This window comes from Stigmatopora argus, chromosome 13 (genome assembly GCF_051989625.1).
Source record: "Stigmatopora argus isolate UIUO_Sarg chromosome 13, RoL_Sarg_1.0, whole genome shotgun sequence".
NCBI lineage: Eukaryota > Metazoa > Chordata > Actinopteri > Syngnathiformes > Syngnathidae > Stigmatopora > Stigmatopora argus.
The window spans coordinates 2,920,385-2,932,578 of record NC_135399.1 but is presented as its reverse complement, the minus strand read 5'-3'; the positions used below and the strand labels follow the sequence as shown (position 1 = coordinate 2,932,578).

Below are 12,194 nucleotides of genomic sequence, written 5' to 3'. Positions count from 1 at the left end.
CTTCGTCGGCCCCTACCCGCAGCGTCGGCCCGGGCTTTGGCGGCCCGTGCCCGCAGCGTCAGCCGGGGCTTTGGCGGCCCGCGGTGTCAGCCGGAGCTTCGGCGGCCCGTGCTCGCGGCATCAGCCGGGGCTTTGACGCCAACAATGGTGGGTTTCATCTCATTGTCAGGGTCAGAGTTGTCGCCGTGGGGTTTCATAATGGTGATTCCAGCGTCGCCGAAAGTTCCAACTACAGTGCTTGCTTTGGCCCAGGCATCGACGATCCATTCTAAATCGTCACTTAACTTGTGCGGCGCTGCCGGCCTGTCTTTGTATGAAACTTCTATGTTTCTCATCCGACATCCATAGCTCCAGCCGTTCGCAACGCTGCTTCTCTTGACTGTTCTTTTGGTATCGATCCATGGCTTGAGTCCATCTTCCAAGCGTTCACACCCGCATTATGTTGTCGTTTACGTCAGTCATTTCCTCTGTATAGGTATTTTTTCTTTGACTATTGAGTGTTTTTGAGGGTTAAAAGCGATTGGGGTCAAACAAAATGTTCAATTTAGTCCATACACAAGGCGCACCAACTGATTGGGCTCATTGTAGAGAAAAATTTAGACTTTTGAGTGCACGCTAGAGGCATGAAAATATTGGCTCCTTTTTAATTATGGATAAATTGTAGATAAGACATAACAGTCAATATTCTTGTTCGCCATTTGACGAAATATGACATAGGATAGTATGTTTTCTGAAAGAAAATATTGGTTATATCATGCACATTGGGTTTTCAGTGAAATATGTTTTCTTCCCTACTTAAAATCAATCAAATGAGGCAAACTTTGCGAAGTTTCGCTACTATTTATGTACTTTGAATCACTTTTTTTATTTACTATTAAGTACTAAATCGAAAACTACAAAAAGAGCTTTTCCCTATGTTTGCTATTGTTATATACTGGTGATTTATTTGATGTTACGCATTTGGGGACTAATATGTATACAGTAATCGCTCGAATATCGCGGATAATGTAGACCAGACATGACCGCGATAATTGAAAAACCGCAAAGTGGGCTCACTCCTATTATCACTACATAACATACATGTTTTGCGCCTATACAAAATACAGGTACAAAAGTACAATTATCAAGAAGTCTATTCATTAAATATTACAAATATGGGTATATGAAAAGTCTGTCATGTATTGATATCTAAATATATCTATTAATTACAAAATATTGCACATACTTTAAGTACTGTACTTCCAGTAAAAATAGTTCCTCCGCTTGATTTAAATAATAATGAAAAATTAACAGGTTATTGGCATCTTTAGGTCAAGTCCATCAGATTCGAGAGGCTTTGGATCATTTATGGAGCAGGAGGAGCTTCTTTCTGTGAGCGGTTTTCGGTGCACAAGGAACATGGCGACCGCCATAAATAGGCTTTGTACAAGGACATGACACTGTCAAGACAATTGCCAAATTCAATGGCACAGACCATGTTGTCATCATTCTCCGTGAACTGTTGTTTAAGTCTGCACCAGTTGAAGATTTCCTGCAGAAGGAAGACCACGTTCTTCATCCTCATCCTCGTCCTTGTCTGCTGCCTCTTCTTCCGCACTCCTGTGTTGACGTCCTCTCATCATGCCAGCTTCACTTATCTACGTCGTAACTCCCTCATAATGCTGGCTCATTATTTAATTCATAGTGGTTACCACTCGCTAAGTATCCTTGGATAAGGACATTGTGGCCGTCTTGGAATGTTCGCTTCTTCTTTCTTGATAAAACGCATAGTAGATTCATTTATGCCGCAATGGCGTGCTACGCCTTTAGCATATGTAGTAACGTCACTTTTTTGGTCATTGTCATGTGTCTCATTTTTTCCTGAGCTCATTGGAAGCCAGGACGCTTAGGAGGCACTTTCAACGGTGACTGAAAATCCAAACAAAGTTGGAATGGGCTCGGCGTAGTCTTTCTCTACAGGTGAAGTGCGCAAAGGGAAATTCACTCGCAACAAAACAGGAGAAGGCAAGATGTCTTCCCTCTCGACTTTGTTTATATCATTCTTCTTCTATGGTGAAATATGGCTTCTTCAGCGCTGCGTGTCGCCCAATTCAGCCCCGAAGAAGCGGAGCCCTAACTGCCGCCTTTTTTTCCTCCCATCTTCTTCTTGCAAGTTCCAGCATGAATTTTGACATTTTTGCCCTGAGTGTGCAGTGCAGGCACAAAATATATTTTGTTCAGTGTTTTATCTGTTTATCTTTGTTCTATTTTGAAATAAATGTCCGTATCGGCCGCATTGTCTTGGATCATGGCGCCTTTTTATGCGCTTATAAGCCATACCCTCGATTCAGTCATCATTTTTTTGAACTACAAATGCGGCTTATATGCGAGTAAATGCGGTAAGTTTATTCATTCTGAAGAAACCGGATTGAAGTGCAATAATTTGGTGTACCGTTTAGATACGATGACAATATTAGCCGTGCTAATGTAAACATGAGTGCACGTGACTGTTTACTATGACTATATGATTAGGCGGTTGTGTAGCTAATCTACAGGGACATAACAAAGTGGACTTATTAATTGGTGTTAATACACTGGCTGGTTGCCGCGCCTTTTGGATTACCGTATTTTCTCGCATACACGCCGTAGTTGTCGCTAAAAAATGATGACTGAATCAAGGGAACAGCGTATATGCGCACAATTTAGACTTGGCACGCACAAAACTGCAAGGTGACAAAGACAAAACGGCATAACGCAAGACAAAGAAACCGATACAGTCATTTATTTCAAAACGGAGAAAAGATAAAAAGATAAAACGCTAAAAACAATTTATTTTGTCTGTGAATGAAATTCAAGAAAAAAATTAATCGTATCTTCCATAAAACGTGAAAAAAACTCACTTACTTTTGCCTGCCATTGCTCGCTCAGGGCGCCGCCATCTTACCAAGGGATGGCAAACTAGATTGCTTTAGACACACTTACTGGTTGTACTGCTCATGTGACTTCCTTTTTGAATTTGTCTACGTGTAGGCAACAGCCTTTTGGAATGTTCAATCCAGCAGACGATCCTTTTGATTCATACAGTATCTCAGAAATACCACGTGCGATTATTTTTCTTAAGATTTTCCCTTCAAGGTAACACATTTCTAATCCCTATTAAAACCATGACTATGGAGGTGAGAAATGTGATTCAGGGTACGGCTTATTCGCGTAGGCGGATATTATGCGAGAAAATACGGTAATATACATTTTTTAGGCTTCACTGAGGCTTAAGAGGCCACAGCATGCATGCATCTCCAGAGGGGAATAACATTCACTTCCCGTGTGTCTCACTCTTAACCGCATAGCGAAGCCCATTAACAATAACACGGTTCCTACCAGCTGAATTATGTACTAAAAAATGCCACAGTGTAGATTCATTAATGCCGTAATGGCGTGCTAAGCCTTTAGCATATTAAGGAACGTCAATATTAAGTAGGCATTTTCAACGGCGACTCAAAAGTATAGTATTTCTCCACAGGTGATTTGCGCAGTGCGAAATTCAGCTTTTGTGTTAAATTCAGGGTTTGACAAGTTTATCTTTAGCTGTCTGCAAAACTCTGTTGGCAGAAGAAATAGGTTGTTTATAATGCCGTTTGATTTAATTCCTCCATTTGTCCAGTTTAAGATGCCTTTGTAAAATAATTATTTGAACATTTAACATGCTCTGTGTTCTAGCAACGCCGAGGGGGAGGAGTACCTCCGCCAGAGGAGGTTGATGCTGCCCTTTAGCTTCACCACAGGCGAGGCAGTGCTTTACAACAGTGGCCCAATGATAAACCTCGCACAGACACAATTCAACAAACATTTCAACAATAATGATGACATGGACGCCGGCAAGGACACGGAGTTCCCCCGCTCACTATTGGACTGCTTCCTCAGGCAGGACGAGTCTGCCTACAGGCAGACAGAAGAGATGACCTTAGCAGTCGATGAGATCTTCAGGGAGAGTGGAGCGCTAGTGAGTGTCCCTTGCAACGCTTGGCAAGAAACTGGTTTGGCAGCCACTTCTAGCGCCCCATCCATAATTAAAGAGGAGGCCAAGCATTCAGTGATGGCTGTGATTGACAGCCTGCAGGATATGGCACATAAGGGTGACTTTAACAGGACTCTGAAGGACCTGGTGTTAGACGATTCTGAGTTGATGCAGATTAAAGAGTCTCTCATGCAGTTGGGTAAGGAGGGTGACCAACAAGAGAGCATGCGGCCTGAGCTGGACAACGTCCTCCTGTGTGAGATATTTGACTACATTGATGCTGTTTTGTACAAGGAGGGCCAGGAGGGCCCTTCTACTTGCCTGAAGCAAGATGCCATCATGCTGCAACCACAGCAGTTCCCGACAACACCACAAAATGAGATTTTTCCAGAAAAAAATAATTTCTACTTGGAGCAAAACTTGGCAGAATCAGCTCGGACATTCATCAGTGCAAAGGAACTTTCCCACTGTCAGCCCCTGCCAGTTCCTCCAATCGAGCTCAAGGCTCATCAACAACTACAACTCCATAACATTTTCAGCCAAGAAATTGAACTCCCAGAAATTATCGTGCCTGATATGTCCGCTATTGGTGGTCCGGTTCCCTTTTCAGGCTACGGACAGCAGCAGCTGCAGCCGGTTCAACACCATAAAAATAATAGCTACTCTATGGTGCCACCAGTTCCTTGCAATGATTTTAATAACCAAAATGCTGTAGTATCCAACCTTAAGACTTTTCATTCGCCGTGGTCACATAGCCAGTACAAGGTTCCCCATCAGGCTATCTCGCACAACAATCCTGTTTTAAAAAGCCCAACAAGGGTCGTTAGTGGGCCACACAATGCAAAGCAGGCTGGGCAGGCATACGACCAGGCAGATCAAAGCAGCTGCATGTACTCATTGCCCCTGACGCATGTGCAATCCTCCCACCAGCGTCACCCACATGGCAGCTGTTACATTCAATGGGATAGCCCTCAACCTGTGGTGGGAACGTTGGCCATCAGTGAGGACAACACCAACATCAGTCCGATGGCAGCATCTTCCACCTTTCTACCTACAACGGAGAGTCTATAATCTTCAATGCTACCAGGAACTATATGCACAGGTATAAATCCTTGCTTCGGCACATCTTGCATTTGTTGAATACATCAGTTTGGCAGAGGTTACCTGCTCTTATGAGTTTGGTGATGGGATTTATTCATGTAATATATTTGTATTTCAATCTGGGGCAACACTAATATGTCAAACTGTCTAATGTCGTCCTCCAATAATCAGAAAGTAGCCTAAAAAACAAACATTCAAACGGACAGAACAGAGAAGAAAACATGGCACTTCATGATGTTTTAAAATCGATGGTTAGAGCAAAAGAGAATATACTTTGAGAGTGGTACATAGTTCTGAGTGAAACCCTAAATGAGAATACCCTTGCGCAATGGTTCTTAACCTGGTTTCGATTGAATCCTAGGGTTTTGGTGAGTCGGTCTCTGGGGTTTGATGGAGCCTCTGCCGCGGATGTCAAGACAGATCGACACATCATATCTATACATCATAGCATTCCCCGCTTGACCATCACAGTTTGCAGATGATCATGTGCAGATGCTTGGCCAATCAGTGCTGCGAGGAATTTATAGGGATACTTTGTAGGGTTCGGTGAATACGCATATGAAACTAGTGGTTTTCGGTGAATGTGCAAATGAAACTGGCTGGGTTCGGTAGCTCCAACAAAGTTAAGAAGCACTGCCCTAACGTTTTAAACTACAAGCACTAGAAAGCTAGCTAACAAGAAAAACTAGTTGTTTTTTATTATTTGTTAACTATTGTGTTAAAATTTGAGCCTTTGCTGAGGTCTGTAATGGCTTCTTATGTATTTATTTATTTTATATAGGGAAGGGTGGATTGTCGGCACTCGCTAGGAGGGCAGCTCAGACGCGTGATTAACAACAAAGTGGGCCAAAATGAAGAACCAACATCAAAGGGAAGCATTAACAGGGAGCTGTGACAGGTCGTAAACAATAGCCGAGGCTGTTGCCTGTTATAAGGCGCACTGCTAGCTTTTGAGAAATTTAAGTCTCCTAGTTGCGTCTTATAGTGTGAAAAGTACGGTAATGATTGTAGTGTGAGGCACTCGAGGTTGTCATCCTCAACAGGTGAAACAGACTTATTTGCCTTATTTTATTCATTCTTTATTCTTATTCTTGTCTTTTATTTCCCAAATTGACTATTTTTTCTGCCAGAGAGATGAAAGCTGATCATTTTATTTTCAGTGCAATGACCTGTCACATTTTGAAGTTCTGAATAAAAGCTCTGTGACCGGACGTTTGGTCGAACGGACGTTTGGTCGACGGACGGTTCGTCGAACGGACGTCTCGTCGAACGGACGTCTCGTCGAACGGACGTCTCGTCGAACGGACGTCTCGTCGAACGGACGTCTCGTCGAACGGACGTCTCGTCGAACGGACGTCTCGTCGAACGGACGTCTCGTCGAACGGACGTCTCGTCGAACGGACGTCTCGTCGAACGGACGTCTCGTCGAACGGACGTCTCGTCGAACGGACGTCTCGTCGAACGGACGTCTCGTCGAACGGACGTCTCGTCGAACGGACGTCTCGTCGAACGGACGTCTCGTCGAACGGACGTCTCGTCGAACGGACGTCTCGTCGAACGGACGTCTCGTCGAACGGACGTCTCGTCGAACGGACGTCTCGTCGAACGGACGTCTCGTCGAACGGACGTCTCGTCGAACGGACGTCTCGTCGAACGGACGTCTCGTCGAACGGACGTCTCGTCGAACGGACGTCTCGTCGAACGGACGTCTCGTCGAACGGACGTCTCGTCGAACGGACGTCTCGTCGAACGGACGTCTCGTCGAACGGACGTCTCGTCGAACGGACGTCTCGTCGAACGGACGTCTCGTCGCCAGATTCGCTCGCCCTCAAAATTATTATTGTGAGAGAGAGACAGAGAGTTTACTGTTGAAAGCAATCAACCAGGTAATCTCTCGCTCTCAAAATTATAATCATGAGAGAGAGAGAGAGAGAGAGAGAGAGAGAGAGTGAGTTTGTAATTGCATTGATAATGTAAGAGCATTAATATCTAAATATCTAATATCAAAATTAACAATAAGTTGCGTATTATTGGCGTGTGTACATGTTATCCGTCGCCGGATTCGCTCGCTCTCAAAATGATCAGTAAATTGCGTATTATTGGCGTGTGTACATGTTATCCGTCACCGGATTCGCTCGCTCTCAAAATTATCAATACGTTGCGTATTATTGGCTTGTGTGTACATGTTATTCGTCGCCGCATTCCCTCGCTCGCTCCCGGATTCGCTCGCTCTCAAAATTGTAAATAAGTTTCATATTATTGGCTTGTGTATACATGTTATTCGTCGCCGGATTCGCTCGCTCTCAAAATTATAATCATGAGAGAGAGAGACTTTGTAAATGTCAGAGCATTAATATCTAAATATCTAATATCAAAATTATCAATAAGTTGCGTATTATTGGCGTGTGTGTACATGTTATTCGTCGCCGGATTCGGTCGTCTTGGCGTGTACATGTTTTTAAAACTACGGCCCGCGGACCATATACTAGGCTTTTTAATCCGGCCCGCCGACGTTGTCCAAATTACAGTAAAAATCAATGACCTCATTCATTTCCCTTTGCCCTGAATACCCTCGTTTCCCCGATAGATGACGCACTAGTCTAGACCTTTGTTGGAGTGTAACTTGGAGAACAACATGCCGCTCGTCACTCTCAATTTAAAGACTGCTTTCTTTCGTTAAATAATATGTTCTTAATGTTGAAAGTAAATTTGAAAATAAATGTTCACCTTCAATTGTGTCTTTTTTCTTACATTTCAATCCCCAGGTTTGATAAATTACATTGCGTGTCCAAATGCTGTCAAATTTTAGTATCCATTCTGGCCCGCAAGTCAAAAAGTTTGCCCACCTCTGGTATAGACAAACTTGCCTCTTTTATTCTATTATCGTCCCAAATAAACACATTATCAATACGCTGCCATTGACGGCGGTAGACGTCCGATTCGTGTTGACTGAGGTGCAGATGCTATTTCTGTTATTAGAGCTCCATCAAGTGGATATATCACGCAACAGTCAACATGAATCGGACGTCTACCACCGTCAATGGCAGCCGGACGTCCGGGTGCCATTGACAGCGGTAGACGTCCGATTCATGTTGACTGAGGTGCAGATGCTATTTCTGTTATTAGACATCCATCAAGTGGATATATAACGCAACAGTCAACATGAATCGGACGTCTACCACCGCCAATGGCACCCGGACGTCCGGCTGCCATTGACAAACATCCGTTCGACGAAACGTCCGTTCGACAAACTGTCCGTCGACCTAACGTCCGTTCGACCAAACGTCCGTTCGACCAAACGTCCGTTCGACCAAACGTCCGTTCGACCAAACGTCCGTTCGACCAAACGTCCGTTCGACCAAACGTCCGTTCGACCAAACGTCCGTTCGACCAAACGTCCAGGGACCAAGTGACCGTTGACGAAACGGGTACCAAAAGCTCACCACTATATGGTGCAGTTCTTCTTTCTTTCGCCTGACTTTAGTGTGGGCAATGTGGGATCGATTCCCACTTGCTAGTTTGTTTCCGCGCTTGTGGCCTACATCTGACCGATGATTATTTTAGAGGGTAGTCCGTCTTTAGCCAGAAATCAGCTGGGATCTGCCCTAGCACCCTGTGACCCTAACATAGCAAAGCAGTGTTGAAAATGCATAAAGAGATAGGTTTCTGCTGAAACAAGCTGCACATGATTCTAGTCAACTGATAAACTTGTAATACACCAAAAAAAGCTGTCCGCTTGAACAGTTTTGTAAGAAAACCAGCTGTCCCTTCTTCATAACTCTTCTTAATACGCTTGCTGAATTTGGAATGTTTTTTTGTTTTATTACCCTACCAGGGGTGTTTTTTAGTTGCACGTAGCAATCAGGTAGCAGTTTACATTGAGCGGTAATAATGTGCTTTGAAAACTAACTTTTTTTCTTCTTCTTCATAGATGATGAGGCAGTTTTTGCTTGTCGTCGATGCATCTGCCGGTGATTTGCCATGGCAACCGACCAGCAGCACCTTTTATGCAGTATCAGCGCTTATTTCTTGAGCCTCACACTTACTGTCACATATATATATATATATATATATATATATATATATATATATATATATATATATATATATATATATATATATATATATATATATATATATATATATAACCACTCTTGTGTCTAGCTCAGATGAACTATCTTGAAACTGCCTTATAATAGGAATGAAGTGTGAAGAAGTGAACAGAAACAACCAAAGATTTAGTTTTTTTGTTGTAGTTTTTTTGTTTTTGTTTATACAAGTGATAACCAGCATTTGTTGCAACTTTGTTCCTACACTTAACATGGGACAATTGATTCTTCCTAAAAATATACATACAACATTTTTCAATCTCATCATTAAAAGTTTCCTTAACTTCCTGGGAAAAAAAATGTTAAAAAGCATGTATCCCTCCAGCTGTCCGTTTTCTACAGTGGTGCATCTAATTGGGGTCATGTGTTGGCTCAAGCTATTTGTTTTGACTGGGTGCGAGGGAGTTTACAATCTGGAGTATGTTCTGTTTGCCAGTCCATCCCACAGAGCATGTAGTCAAACAGACAAATACATTCAAGAGTTTTTAAATATGTGCATATTTTGAATTATGGGACGCAAACATGCCAACTATGAGTCCAAAAATCACGTGCCAGCAGTAAGGCCAGCTTTAAGGGAGTTTAGTAACCTGTACATACTATGCACACACATCGTATTTTTAACGATTTTTTTTTTAATTCAACAAAAAAAATATTCAAAATTGTATACAATTGCTATCGCTCAAAACTACGGTGGGTAAATAAAAATTCTAATAATTTATGCCAATTTTAACACAATCACAGTGCACCCGGACTTTAAGTGCACACTGTGTCTATACTTATATGCATGTACATGCGTACAAATATATTGTATGGTGTGTAAGTATCTTATATATGTATTAGTGCATAATTTCAATATATGAGCATGACCGCATTTATAGCTATCCATCCAAATGCCTAAAATGCCTGAAGCAATGCTGCACTTAGCGTACAGTCCACTTAAGAACATCTGAAGTGGGAGGTCTATAAGCTTGATCTTTGCCATGTACAAGATAGGCAAGTCTGTGTTGTCCTTTCCCCCTGCAAGAAATGCCCAAACAGCATTATGCAAGCATATGATATTCAACTTAAGGTCCACCAGGTATGGCAGTGCTATTGTTCTGAACTAGTAGAATATCTTTGCCATACTATTCAGACACCATTACTGATGCTAAACTCTGCACGAGTTGATAACTACACTAAAACTAGCACTACTGGTGATATGAAATTACCTAAAGTCATCCAGCACATTTTAAGTAGCAACTAGTATAGTTTTGCCTCACTATTGTAGCATAAGTGGTAGTTGTTCTGCTTGTATAAAAGCTGACATTCCCATGTGCAGTGGCAGGATGATAGAAATGTACTAACAAGAAATAGTTCAAACTATGTGTTTTAGTCATTCTACTATTGCGATGCGATCTTTTATAGTAAATAATCATGCTAGTACATTTAAATTAGTGTTACTTGACACGCTATGCCTTTTTTTCGCTTTTGCCTTCATGTTAGAGAAATTTATGCATAATATACAGTACGTATAGTGTTCACCAGTGGCCAAGGCAAGAACACTTTGCCTTTGTAGACTTCAATAAGGGAACATTTTCTTCATTGGCTTTTGCACTAGCAAGAATTGGCGAGTAATATGCCAGAACTCCCCATTATGCATCCCACTGTGAATGTACTCATACAACAAGGCAGCTTTGACCAGTATTGAATTGGAGTATCCATCTATCTACCGTATTTATTTGAGTATAACGCGCCAAATGTTGTACCAAAAAAACTAGCAAAGTTCGCGTTCGCGTTATACACTAATCCTGGTGAAACACTGCTCTCTGCCGGTGAAAAAGCCCCCACGCATCCGTTATGAATAAGAGGAGACGTAGAACCTGTCTTTGTCCGCCAGATGGCAACAGTCTACCTTTTACAAAAGCCGGCCCTCTCCCAAATAGCCTTGGGAAGTTTATAGGATAATGCGTATAGGGTTGTAAAAAATAAAACTTTAGTGCAGGGAAACGAGTCTGCTCAGGGAGCGCTATCCTTGCTCAAGAAGAATGGAATCAATTGTTTGGTGAATCTGATGATGATCAATCAGACTTTGAAAAAGTTTAAATATTATGATGATGAATTAGACTTTAAGGATTTAAAATTGTATATTCCATTTGAGAATTGAATTAATATTGGTAGTAGATTGTTTTACCAGGTTTCCATATCATATGTTGTGAATAAATGTTTTGTCATAGCGACGTGTTCCTCATTTGCCACTTACCAGTTCTGGTGCAAACCTTGGTGTGATCTGAGAAAAACTAAAAAAAAATGTTTATACCAATTTTAGTCACGAATTATGGGTGCGCATTATACATGGGTGCACGTTATACTAGAATAAATAAGGTAGTTAGCTATCCATCCCCATCTCAGTGTGTATGCGCAAGATGGAGGAACAACATGTTGATGTGTGATCCCATATTTAAAATGAAAACCTACAGCTAAGGGACATCCTGTTAGGAGACTCGAGCCACTTAAGACACCTCAGCCAAATATATGTTTAATCTGCTTCACTTTTTTATTCAATACAGTTATATTCATGTCTGTATCAAGGAATGGCAAACTTTTTCCTACTGTATGACATTTGTAATAAATATGAATACATACGGTCATTTGAAAATGGCGTAGTGTGACTTTTTTATACACCATTTAATAACATAAATTTCTCTGATTAATCAAGAAGTTCTCTTTCTGAGAGTCACAAGCCAAAATGAGGGGGCTATTTCACCCTTTGACAAAGGCAGCCCTAAAAAATGCAGACATGCAAAAAATATAATTGCCAAGGTGTACAATTCAAATACAGTCGTACTTCTACATATGAAATAATCAGATTGCGAAACTCCTTGATGGGAAAATTTTGTCTCTTGATACAAAAAAAAATCAGGTTACAAAATGAAAAATCTAAAAAAAACTCACTGAAATATGAATACACTTCCTGTATTTTATTTGAGATTGCTGTGATTGAGTTGCTCCTA

General features: G+C 41.8%; 1 protein-coding gene across 1 annotated transcript in view; it reads left to right on the top strand.

The window, feature by feature from the left end:
- LOC144086527 (aryl hydrocarbon receptor-like) overlaps window positions 1–11,839 on the top strand; it is a 38,585-nt gene extending 26,746 nt beyond the window's left edge. The window contains exons 11-12 of the mRNA XM_077616398.1: window positions 3,697–5,096; window positions 9,027–11,839. Of these exons, the coding sequence (XP_077472524.1) occupies window positions 3,697–5,065 (1,369 nt within the window). The 3' untranslated portion in view covers window positions 5,066–5,096; window positions 9,027–11,839. The remainder of the gene's footprint in view (window positions 1–3,696; window positions 5,097–9,026) is intronic.
- The last annotated feature ends 355 nt before the right edge of the window (window positions 11,840–12,194 follow it).